This window comes from Brachycentrus maculatus, unplaced genomic scaffold, assembly GCF_059751285.1.
Source record: "Brachycentrus maculatus isolate JH-2025_06_01 unplaced genomic scaffold, ASM5975128v1 h1tg000201l, whole genome shotgun sequence".
In the NCBI taxonomy this organism is placed as follows: Eukaryota; Metazoa; Arthropoda; class Insecta; order Trichoptera; family Brachycentridae; genus Brachycentrus; species Brachycentrus maculatus.
The window spans coordinates 485,352-497,768 of NW_028280952.1; the positions used below are offsets into that span (position 1 = coordinate 485,352).

At 35.7% G+C, this 12,417-nt stretch overlaps 2 protein-coding genes across 5 annotated transcripts; one reads left to right on the forward strand and one right to left on the reverse strand.

Moving 5' to 3' along the window:
- Positions 1-876: 876 nt before the first annotated feature.
- Positions 877-6,919, reverse strand: ATPsynB (ATP synthase subunit b, mitochondrial). The gene is made up of 5 exons (XM_088263532.1): positions 6,821-6,919; positions 4,473-4,605; positions 2,901-3,099; positions 2,078-2,266; positions 877-1,282 (listed from the first exon to the last, which is right to left on the reverse strand). The coding sequence occupies exons 1-5, from the start codon at positions 6,846-6,848 to the stop codon at positions 1,106-1,108; spliced, it is 726 nt and encodes a 241-aa protein (XP_088119658.1). The 5' UTR covers positions 6,849-6,919; the 3' UTR covers positions 877-1,105.
- Positions 6,920-7,073: 154 nt separating this feature from the next.
- Positions 7,074-11,750, forward strand: Svip (small VCP interacting protein). Of its 4 annotated transcripts, none has more exons than XM_088263533.1 (4): positions 7,074-7,242; positions 9,230-9,400; positions 10,032-10,137; positions 10,858-11,750. In XM_088263533.1, exons 1-3 carry the CDS (start codon positions 7,183-7,185, stop codon positions 10,125-10,127), a joined length of 327 nt encoding a protein of 108 aa, XP_088119659.1. In that variant the 5' UTR covers positions 7,074-7,182; the 3' UTR covers positions 10,128-10,137; positions 10,858-11,750. The 4 variants fall into 4 exon arrangements, with proteins under 4 accessions (XP_088119659.1, XP_088119661.1, XP_088119663.1 ...); XM_088263534.1 differs by lacking the exon at positions 7,074-7,242 and adding an exon at positions 7,346-7,560; XM_088263535.1 differs by lacking the exon at positions 10,032-10,137 and having other exon boundaries at positions 7,090-7,242.
- The last annotated feature ends 667 nt before the right edge of the window (positions 11,751-12,417 follow it).

A 12,417-nucleotide genomic window follows, 5' to 3' on the forward strand; every position in this document is an offset into this window, starting at 1 on the left:
TTTAATGTTTAGTAAGAGTCAGCTGTATAATGTGTAGTTAGCTATGTATATAGGGGGGATGCTTTCTTTATTGTATTTAATTAAGTTCATTAACTTGACTCGAAAGCTTTTGGCCATGTTTAGTTCCGTGTGAGATGACCCTAAGTTTCTATTTGTATACATTAAATTGTGGCCTTACAGAAATTCGTTTGAACATCACTTGAAAAATGTTACTAAAAATATGTCAATAATAAACACTTGCGTGAAGTTGTCACGCAAGAAGAAGATATCTATATTTTAACAATTATACCTAATAAATGTTTAATTAATAATTATTTTTCCTTTTTTACCTTTATTCTCTCCTTATCACACCGTTGATTGGCACACAGTTGTTACTTATTCCTAGAAGACAAAGTGACCAGCAGCGACATTGGTGAAAACAAGAGGGAGTGCAAAATTGACCTGATTTAGTAATCCTTTTGTTAATTTATCTGCTGATGCGGAAATCAAATAAAAGCCTTATTTACACTTGTTTTACTAACAGAGTAGGTACTGAAAGTAAAAAAATCCACAGAGAGATGAAATGAAACTGGAAGTAATATACAAATACATATACCCATAACGAATGGACTAACATCTAGCAAATGTTAAAAAAAAAAAGTAAACAATATGCACAATTTATCGCTTCAGCACTGCTCAAGGGGTACAGCGCTACGTTTAGTGAAAAATGTAGAGAATTAAATCTACTGTACTCGATTAAAAACAGCCATTTTTGCAGTTGGTGACCACCTCAACAGGAACAATATTAACACATTTTTTGAGGAACTTGAATGTTTGGAAACTTACTTCCAAGCCAAAGCTGACTAGGGACAGAAAACAAAAAATAAAACAAATTGAATTTGTTGATAATTTATTGCATTTAAATACTCATCAACAATGCGCGGCGTGTTCTGCCATTTCCATTTTATTTACAATGTACATGTAATAAAACTTTCCTAAAACCGCTTCAAAAAACAATTCTGGTTTATATACAAGAACGACATTGGACACAGTGAAAACTGTTGCATTCTGGGTGTTTCTTCAAGATGATTGACTACTCGTTATATTCTAAGTGGGGAGGGGCGGCCTACTGCCTGGCTGCCAGGGCTCCGAGGTCGGCGATGCACTTGTTCATGGTGTCCTTCTCCTGGTCGGGCGTGATGGACTTCAGCACGTTGGACACGATCCAGCTCACCATGTGCTTCTGGGAGATGCGGCGATCCACGTTCATGGTCTCCACCTGGTAGTCCAGGCGCCTCTTCACCTGCAGATGGCGTTACAAATATCCATAGTTATTCAGAAAGTATATTCTAAAAACTTGAGTAAACTAGAAATCATAAACATTTTTAACAATGACTTTTTTCAGTTTCCTTTTTTTTTTAAATTACCTAATGTCCAAGTGACTCTAAATTCTAGCTACGGCTTATGCAACACCACTTATCATGACCCTACTCAGGCTTCAACTTTTTAAGTTTCGTAGCCTATGCCTACTCGTGAGTAGATTTACTCTTTATGTTTAAAGTTACTATAATTTGATGTAATTCATCAGTGAAAATTCTAGGCAAAAACACTTGCAACTTTTTTCACAGTTGAATATATAAAAATAAAATAATAGAAAAATTGAAACTATGCAACTAACAAACCATCGCACCACTTGCAATGCCTCTTTTTTTAGAGGCTTGTCTGCAAGTAGGATAATAAAGTTAGGGAAGGTAATTGTGAAAAAATACATCACAAACACCCGGACTAATTTTTTTTTATATCCTGAATTTATTTTGCAATTGGCGGGAATCGAAGTTCGCCGTTGAGTGTCTACCGAACTACAGCACCTGTCGTACGGTACTTGTCCATAGGGGTAGGCAGAGAGGATAGATTCGCCTATTCTGACAACAAAACAAAAAAAACTAGCCTTCTAAGCTCCTGCCAACCATTGATACGATTATGTAATGCCCAAAAACAAAATTCGAGAAAGCGTGGAGCTTTTGTTATGGAACCTCTGAAATTAGTTTTGCTGTAGCGCAATTCATCTGCTATAAATAAAGTTGATGCGATCGGTTACCTCCTGGTAAGTGTTGGCAACCCTCTCTCGGTAAGCGGCTTCCAGCTGCATGAGAATGTTCTCCCTCTTGGCGGCCATGAGGAGTGAGTTTCCTTCCAGGCGCCACTGGTCCAGCTTCTCGCTGGCGATATTGGATTCCAACGCAGCCCGGTTATCCTTGCGTGACTTGCTGTATGATTCTTCTAATTCCTGCAAACAAACTCTTATATTAAAGGCTAATTCATGAAATAGTGAGCGTGTAGGTATCCCGTCGGCGTATTGTTTCAGTAACGCAGTCACAATATACCTCTTTTCATCAATTGATTCGGCAGTCACTTTGTGGTAAAATCTATCCATTTTTAATTAAAGTTTTACTTACAACACTTTGAGTGTGTCCAAATACTTGTTCACAAATCTGGATTGTCTCCAATTATAGGAGTTATTTTTCATATTATTTTTTAACAAAGTGTAAAGTGATCACTTAAACCAGCCTATGACGGTCAGCCCTGTAAATTCTCAGACTTCCATATTCTTTTTCATCTTTGATGAGATGTTAAAAAATAATACGAAAGTTTTACTAAGGTAAATACTACTATTTCTTAAAATCTACTGTGATACGTGTTTCGATGCATTCCACATCATTTTGGAACACTGTATGAATATGATGCGGAATGCATTGAAACACGTATCACATATACCACAAACCTACATATCTTGAATATTTGATTCAGAGCATAAAATATGAAAAATTCAAACTTTCACCATGTTTGGTTAGCCCAGGTTGAGGCAATTACAAAATTGTTTATACATGAGAGCGAAGATAGAAAATATCAGAAAGGCTCACATCGATCTGTTTGTCGAGGTATTCTGCGATGGCCGGGCCAAACTTGGTGTGGGCGTACGCTATCATGAGGATTATAGACAAGCCGGTGTAATACTCGTGCTCCATGACGAAGATCTCCTTGCTGCACAGGTATGTGGTCAGACCAGCTCCAAACATGTAGGGGCCTGTCACACCGGTTTTCTTGTGGAAAAACTGGAACCTGAAATTCGACAAGTGTTATTTTAATTTATGTATTAAATGTTAAATCAAACACCGATTTTTTGAGTCTTCTAACCCTTATCCGCACCCAATGGTGCATAGGGCACCGCATCGAAATGACGCAGTGTTATCTTGATCGTTACTCACACGAAGGCAAGGTGACCACTCCTGCGCTTTGGGGACCAGCACAGGGTAATATCAAATCACCCCTCCCTGGGAATTGAACCTGGGATCTCCAGCACAGTAGCTAAACGTGCTAACCAATATACCACGGAGGCGGACATTTTTTTGCAGAATTTTGTGACAATTTAAGTGGTATTTTAACGTGTCCGGGAGTACGGCCGTAAGTGGTCGTCCTAACTAAACTTTCCTCAAAGGAGTATGGGCATTCATGAACGTCCGCGCTAGTAACTAAAGCCAGGTGACATTTTTTTCTAAAATGGCACTTGTACTGCCTTGCTTGTATTAAAAACTTAAACTACACTGATTATTTTTCTGTTGTACCCACAACGTTTTACCTAAAACAGGGCTTGTGTGAAGTCATCGTAATGACGCTGTCAAAGAAAACCCATGAAATAAAACATGGATAATTTTTATATAAATTATGTTAACTGGTGTAAATCTTTTTTTATCAAAGAAAATATGTTGCCTATAGCAATGACTATTATATAAAATTATAAACTTGTTTTCTAAATACACAAAGACAAGGTGATCAGTCTCGCTCTTCTTTCTTCTTATTACAGTCCAGAGTAATACATTAAGCAGGAAATTACTTGATTGTCAGTGTGAACTTGCATGGAAGAGAGAGATCTTCTTCTTTTTCTTCTTTTTAATGGCTTTTCACCCATCTTGGGTTTTATAAGGAGAGAGATCAACAAGAGATCACACAAAAGGTGTGTGAGATGGTTTGGACATGTGGAACGTATGAGTGAGGAAAGAACAGTTAAACAAATTTGTGAGTTAATGTAGTTGGAAAAAGAATCAGAGGAAGACCGAGGAAAACTTGGCACAATCAGGTAAGTCAAATACTTGAAAGCGGCCGGGTCAGGAGTCGTAATAATCGTCAGGTATGTATAAGGAGATGCATGAATGTAGAAGAGGCGAAGAATGTTTGCAAAGACAGAGTAGTGTGGCGCTAGATTATCTCTGCCTACCCCTGCGGTGAAGCGGCGCGATGGTTAGTTAGTTAGTTAGCTTATCTTGCATGTATTAGTATGAACAGAGATCACTCATCTCTGTAAACAATACCAGAATGATTATAAATAAATCTTTCATGGACATGTCCCGCAATTGGCGGGAATCAATCCGACACCAGTTTTACAGTGGAATCTCGTGGCATCTGTCAGAAAATAAATAAATCACGTTCCAACTAACCATTCCTCGGGAATGAACGCCAAGCGCACCTTTCCTGGTTGCTGTCGCTTGGGGCGGGGGAAGTTGACCTCATCTCGCTGCCCGGCGGTGGCCGATCCTCGCACTGCCACCACTGTGGGGCGGAACTGCTGGCCTGCGTATATAACAATTAATAACAGCATTCAATTTCAATTTCAATTTTAATTTATTTATTTTCAATTAACATATAAAGGGTCCGCCAAATAACTTTTTTTTTTTGAAAATGCTATAAAAAAAAAACTTCGTAGCTTCGGCTGTGTGGCACGTAGCGCCGTCCTGTTGAAACCAAATGTTGCCAATATCCTCCTCTTCAATTTTTGTGAACAAAACTCCGTTCAACATGGCCCGATAACGATCGCCATTGACTGTAACGGCCACTCCTTGCTCATTTTCAAAGAAAAATGGCCCAATTATGCCTCTGGACCAAAATCCGCACCAAACAGTGACTCGTTTTGGGTGTACCGGCTTTTCAATGTATGCGTGCGGGTTTTCTGTGCCCCAAATACGACAATTTTGCTTGTTTACATACCCGCCAAGATCAAAATGAGCTTCATCCGAAAAGATGATTTTTTTGGCAAAATCGGCATCTTCTGTAAGTCGATCGCAGGCCCACTCAGCGAAGCGAAAACGCATTGGATGGTCAGTTGGCTTCAACTCCTGAACCAATTGGACTTTGTATGGCGTCATACCAAGGTCTTTATGCAAAATTCGTCTCAATGATGTCTCCGAAATGTTCAATTGTTGAGAACGACGGTGAATTGATGTTGATGGCGCTTCACGCACACTTTCTGCCACAACATCGATATTCTCGGGTGTACGCACTGTTTTTGGCTTTTCACGCTTTGGTTTATCGATGAGGATGCCAGTTTCTTTCACTTTTTTCACAAGATAACGAACATACGGAGCTGACGGTGCTTCTCTTCTTCCAAAAACCGTACGCAATTTTCGCACACATTCTGCAACATTACCATGATTTTCAAAGTAATGTCGCAATATTTCCCAGCGTTGTTCAAGCGTATACACAACCATATTCGCTCAGCGGAAGGATAAAACTAATTATCTGTCAAATCAGACATGAGCTAAGTGTTACCATTCACGAAATAAGCACTAGTTGAAAAAAAAAACTTTAGATGGCGGACCCTATACATTACAAACTGAAAAATTTAAATCGTATACATTAAAATACATACAAAAATCGAAAATATGCAAGAACTATTGCTAAAGGTGTAGAAGAATCCCGCTTCCGAAACTTGCTTTGGAAAACTCCTTCAGACACATGGAACAGATCAATATCCAATGAGATATTGTTCAACATAGCGGTAACTCTTCCTACAGGCATAACCATTGGCAGGTTGGTCCTGTGTATAGGAATGTGAAACAATCTATGCCGACACTGTCTTAGGTAACTATCGGGAACATACAGACCGATGTTCCGGATAAACATAAAACAAGGGTGCCCAAAATTGTTCATTCAGCGATCTACCATTAACACATCTTATGCTGGAGACAAGTTTCACAGTCCTCAGTCCACCAATCACCTTTTCCGGGATCACAATTACCAGAAAGAGACTGCAATCACAATTCTGCTTATCATATTGCAATATTTAAGGTTTATATATACCATCTTGGTTTAAGTACCAACTTGTGGATATAGATTAGAAGAATAATGTATATAGGACCAACCTGTCAACAACTATGGCTGTTGAAATAGTTACTCCTGTATTCAACAATATCATATTAGACATTGATCTATTCTATGCAACAGATCCTGTGTCTCCAAAGAGGTTTTTGAAGCAGAATTCTCCTATTTCGACAGAATTTTCATTTTCAGATTTACTACTGATTTTTATTTCCTCTCATTCTGAGCCCAGGCAAATACTCAATATAAAAGCAATTCATATTATTCATAAATGTATCCCTGATCCAGCTGACACTTTACTAAATACTTTTACTTAATATCTTTTGAACAAATTCGATTAATAAAATTACGCAATATATCCAATATTAATTTAAATACTGATTTTCAGGTAAACTTCAGTCACAATTTTTAGGTTATTTTTACTAAGTGAACTATGTTTCATGGTTTTAGCCGATTAAAAGAAAAAATAAATGCAATATGATCATGCATTCGATTTGATTATTTAAAAACACATAAATGTTAGGGGGAATTGATAATACACCCTTCAAATTAATGTCAAAATAACGTTTGAAGTGATTACATAAAGGTTCCGACTTACAAAATTATGAAAAACCGAAAATGTCCTTCTGATAGAAACAGGATGAAATTCACTGAAATGATTCAAATGTCTATTAAATGCATAAATACTTACAAGCACGGAGAGTTGCCCTGGATAACATCTTTTATTCTTATTTTATCCGAATACGAAAAATCAGGAGACGTCGATCACAAAACTCGTCAGTCGGCCACTGCACGAGTCAAAATGAAGTCTTTCAAAATATTTTATTTTATATTATCTAAGTTTATATCATTATTTTTATCAAGTATGTTTTAATATAATATTTTATCATTTTCAAATGTTTTTTTTAAAGTCATGATTTTTATCAAATATTAATAGTTACTGATGTGACAGCTGTGGTAATTTTTCTTTGGTATCCCAATTTGAAACGTCAGTAAGTTATAAAATATTTTCTGAGGTGTCAAAACAAGACGTCTTAATAAATTTAATTAAAAATGGGAATATGTAGTTCTTGTTTAAGAGGATCCACGACGACCACGACAATGCCTGATTTGGTAAACTCATATTTGATTGATTGCATTTTTTTGGAAATGTCAGACCTATATTCCTCATGTTGGTGATTTTGCCGATTCGTTTTGCCGCTGTTTTCGTGTTTGTGATTATCGATTTTCATTCTGTGAGCCCGGGAAATTAGTAGACTTTTCCTTCTCTTGTCTGGGCGAGGCTAAAGCGCATTTAAAGACGGGAAGGTGTCTGAAAAATCAATTATTCTCTTTAAACGATCGCTCTTTATCCTGCCGCGTATATACATTATTCAAGAAGTCTGAAAGTCTCATTCCACTGTAAACATGATTACGTTTATTTACCTGAAGGTATGGAATGCTTTGGTTTACTATCTCAAATATTATAGACAGCCCTATTATATTTACATTGTAGAAGATGTTTATTTAATTTTTTAGGTCATCTCTTGTTTGTTTGCCTTATATTTTGCAAGGCTGTTTGTTTTTTAAACCGATTTGAGAATTTTCCGCACATCGAATTGCGTTTTATCTTGTCGAAAAATTACCATATTGTTTGTGTTTAACTAACTACGGAATTAAAATTTAAAGTAATAAATAATAATATAACATAATTTCTCAGAATTATTAGTAGTGTTACTTAAAATATAAATATTTCATTAGAAATAAAATTACTCACCATATGGAAACTTGTTTTCTTGATCTGTGTTCAACCATTGTAATTTTTCTTCAAGAACGACTCAAATATTAATCATCTTAACTTGAACCATTATATTCCAACAGCTTTTGTGCCTCTTATCCACCCCCCATACTTATATGATTTGAACTAAGTTAAACAGATGTTACATATGTAGCAGACAAGCCAACGTTTACTGATTTCCCAAACACAAAGTATCTGCATTCGTGACAATTAGCTGAATTTTGCCATTTTACATTTGATGGTTACAATATTTAAATTTTTTTTATACAATTAACTTCAAATGTTCAGTTTTGGGTTCCGATTTCATCAAATATCTCTAATTATTAATAACTTTAACAAGGGTTTTTTTTAAGGAAATAAGCTACAGTTAGTCACATTAGTTATTTTCTATGCAATTTTAATAGTTATAGTTGATAGAAGAAGAAAAAACTTTTCTTTATGAAAATAGCATAAATATTTTTTAATCAATCTCTTGCAAAGAATGCAAAATCAAAATCCATCATTCTTTTACTTCTGACCCCTTATCCTGACTGACACGGTGTTAACTTGATCATTAGTTACAGGAAGGCAAGGAGAAGTTGAAGGTCTTGCATTTCATGTATTGTTCCAATGTTCTGGGTAATTTGTTTTTTTTTTTAACCATTGGGTTTATTTTAGTTGTTCAAAGGATGTACACCAAATGAAATGCAGAACCTGGGCATCTAAAAAAAGAGCACCTAGCAAAAATTCTCCCCACCCCTTCTATTCACCCCGCTGATGAAAGATTTCAATAAAATCTTACTAGTTGATGACCTTATATAGTCATCAATATGAAATTTATCTAATTTCATTAATTGATTCGGCAGTCACTTTGTAGTTTAATATATTCATTTTTAATTTTAAGTTTTTCTTAGTACCACTTAATACCACTATTAGAATAGTGCCTCAGCATTACTGCTGGTCTCCTTTTCCTATCCACTATCATCCTACATTTGATTTCCCATAATAACAGTAATCATCACCTTTATTTGTAAGAGATAACAGTCCCCCAGGAAGACCGCCTAAACGATAGAGAGACAGCTGGTCTTCCACCTCTCAGGAGCGGACCGGAGAAAAACAGTACACAGTCCTAACTAAAGAAGAAGAAGACCTTTACTTGTGTCATCTGTATCCCTTCAAAGATATTCCAATTATAAAACTAAGAATCCTTTAACCAAAAATCTGAAGTGCATGCATCTGACTAATGATACCGTGTCGATATGATCTTGTTACCATATGTCATTTTGCGTGTTACGTGACGTGAGTAGTGGTAAGGAAGGTCTATAGTAATCTGACTGTTTGAAGGAGTCTCGGAGGAGAAGGCAGATGGAGGCGGCGGAGAAGAGGAAACAGGAGATGGAGAGCCGCGGGATCCAGAACATGGAGAAGCTTCGTCGCCAGCAGCAGAAGCAGCTGGAGATAGACCGTCGGCAGGAGGAGGCCATGAGGCAGCTCACGGCCCAGCCCACTCTCAAGGTACTGCCCGGGAAACCGCCAGCAAAGTGGACTTATCTCCCTTCTATGTACTAACAAGTGTTATTTTGTCTCAAACTTGCAAACCATTTTTTCACTTAACACTCCTCAACAGTTGACTGTATTATATGAATAATTAAACATATTCAAAATAAAAACCATTAACAATGACCAATGACTGCTCATGACAACTTCCTACTTCCTTTTTTTTACATAATAAAAATTACAAACATAAAATTAATAGTCCCTTTAAAATGCGCTTCAAGTGGTGTCATGTCATTTTATATTAATTTTACCCACATATGTGTGGGTAACCAGAAGTAATCATTTCCCTTTTTTTAATACAGTAATTTCCATTAATTAGTTTGGCAATCACTTTGTAATAATATCCGAGTAAAATTTAAATTAAAAACTCATTAGGTCCGGGACATTTGGTCCTATGGAGCGACTCCCCTACTAACTATAGAAACTCCCCTACTAACCATCGATCTAGAGCATCTTCCATCTCAGGATCCTTTTCATCAATCTTTTTAATATTCCCAATTGTCCTTTAATGTGTGAGGAATCTTATCAATAAGTTAAATGGTATTGATATCACTGAAGAATACTACCCTAGCATTCTACACTAACTTAGGGAGGCGATCAAAGAGAAAAGGCGCGGGAAATTAGCCAGAGGGATTCTGCTCCTACGAGACACCGCTCCGGTGCGCAAGACTCAAGTTGCGAATAGTGGAGTTCAAGTATGTGGTTTCATTAAATCACCCACCAAGACAATCTTCTTTCTGTTCCCTAGTTTAAAAAAAAGATGTATTATGACTTGTTAAAGACATTTTGACAACATATCGCGCACTCCTTTCAAGAACGTCATAAATCAAAAAACTTGATTTTTCAGGAGAACGTTTTTAAAGTTTAAAAATATAATACAATGTATTAAAAATAAATATCAAGCCGCTTATTAAACTTTTTACTGTGCAACAGATCTTTTTAGGTAAAACCTGAAGGTTTTTCCTCCATTTGAAAAATATTTACTATACATATTTAAAAAAATAATTAAACAATACATTTTCTTCAAAATGCAAAAACAACACTTTCTCCCCTTTAACGGGTAAATATTAAGTTAAGAATATGCCGCTTTTACTGGGATATAGTACATTTTCTGGACATTCCGAAATATGCACAACTGAAAATTGACGATTTTTGATTTATGACGTTCTTGAAAGGAGTGAGCGATATGGGATTAATATTTTTTTCAGGATTCAAATAAATTTATTGCTCGATTATATATTGAACTCCCCTCATATAATTCTTCCCAATATGTATTATGTTTTAAATGTAAAGTTTAGACGATTACATCTTTTTAGAATTAGAAAATTTAACAAACCCGATTGGTCCAGTACATTCTAATACGCACTAACCACTTTGGTAACTTCTGTTTCTGATTTGATTTTTTTCCTTTTCAGTGGCAAACTAACGCTTAAGATTCTATTTCTGGAGAGATGCGGGACTGGAATAATTTATTATTGCGGAATGCGGGGATTGTCCATCAGAGAAGGAACAGCTTTTTCTCTTCTTCTTCTATCAACTTGTACTTGTTGACATCTATTATCAATGTTCGTGTTAAATGTTTATTGTAATCGACGGAATTTCATTTCGATCCGAAGCGTTCGGAAGAAAATGGATCTCGTATTCCTCCTAGCACTACGAGGGTGTCACATTGGGACGGATAATCGGATTTAACTTACAAAATGTGCTTTTTATTGTCAATCTTACGGCAAGATAATTACAATTATCACTGTGCAAGTTGATAGCATCCCTCCAAATTTTAATAAGTATTCAAAGTGCTTATGATGGAGAAATTCAATATGATATTCCCAATGTATACCCTCTTTACACCTAATATGTGTGTATCGTATATATTTAAGTAAGTAGTTTAGATGTAATCCTTCCAAAGATATTATATTACCTATTTTATTATTTCCAAAGAAATTTTGTCTAGTGGAAGTATTATTATATACTAAATTTAATTGAAGCCTCCCACCCGCAAAGGATCTAAGTAACAGTAAGCGATTCAAAGATTTTTTAAATCGTTTCGAGAGATTCTATTTTAATTAAATGTAGATTCTTCTCGGTCACGAGGCTTCAATTACTGCCGTGAAAGTATTCTAAATGCAGTAATATATCTAATAAAGAGAGAATATAAAGATTATAGTTTTATACGGAACGAGGTGTTACACCTTTTCAAAAAAAAAATTAAATGTGATACGAAACCTTAGTTTCATAGATTTGAAAGATTTTTAAACATAAAATAAATTGGGGTAAACATTATCCGACAGATTTTAAATAAAAAAAGAAAGTATTTAAAGGGTGTAGTTTTATAAAATGTATTATGAAGTATTTGTATTAAAAAATATAAGCACTGATTTATTATAACCTGCGATTCAATGACCAGATATGATGGAAATAATTCCTGAAATTCTGCATTATTTTTGTACTTATTCATAATTGTCATTCAATATAAAGCAGCCGGCTAATGATAGATGGGAATATGTTTTGCGTGTTTCCTCTTAAGAAAGGTTTTTGATAATACTGTCCCTTTTCCGGCAGAAAATTGCAGGGGATATATGAGATAGATTTTATTTATGTAATATGTTATTGGCGGCAGATATGATCCATTCTAATCCCATTGAAAACTGGGTTGTTTTGCTCAAGGTTCTTAGGCTGAATTAAATATTCTCTCCCCTAAGCATTATGAAATCAGTTTTTGAACAGCCATACTTTTATAACAATGCATCGAGTGTTATTATTCGAAGCGTCGACTTTGTTGTCAAACATTTCAACAAATGTTAGTATTATGTATTGGTAAATCACCATTTATCGATATTCAAACGCATCCATCCCTTCATCAGGTTGTCCTGTTGTGGTTGTCCACAGCACTCAAATAACCTTTACATAGAATATTAAATCACATTTTTTAATGTGCAAGCTGTTTTTGGTAACTTCTACAGGCAGGTTTATTGGCG

Excerpts from the sequence above, each read along its gene's own strand:
- ATPsynB (XM_088263532.1), bottom strand. The coding sequence starts at position 6,848 with ATGTTATCCAGGGCAACTCTCCGTGCTT. Across the intron at positions 3,100-4,472 it reads GCGTTCATTCCCGAGGAATG|GTTCCAGTTTTTCCACAAGA; the intron begins GTTAGTTGGAAC and ends GTCGAATTTCAG. Across the intron at positions 2,267-2,900 it reads ACCTCGACAAACAGATCGAT|GAATTAGAAGAATCATACAG; the intron begins GTGAGCCTTTCT and ends GTTTGTTTGCAG.
- Svip (XM_088263533.1), top strand. The coding sequence starts at position 7,183 with ATGGGAATATGTAGTTCTTGTTTAAGAGGATCCACGACGACCACGACA. Across the intron at positions 7,243-9,229 it reads CCACGACAATGCCTGATTTG|GAGTCTCGGAGGAGAAGGCA; the intron begins GTAAACTCATAT and ends GACTGTTTGAAG. Across the intron at positions 9,401-10,031 it reads CGGCCCAGCCCACTCTCAAG|GGAGGCGATCAAAGAGAAAA; the intron begins GTACTGCCCGGG and ends ACACTAACTTAG.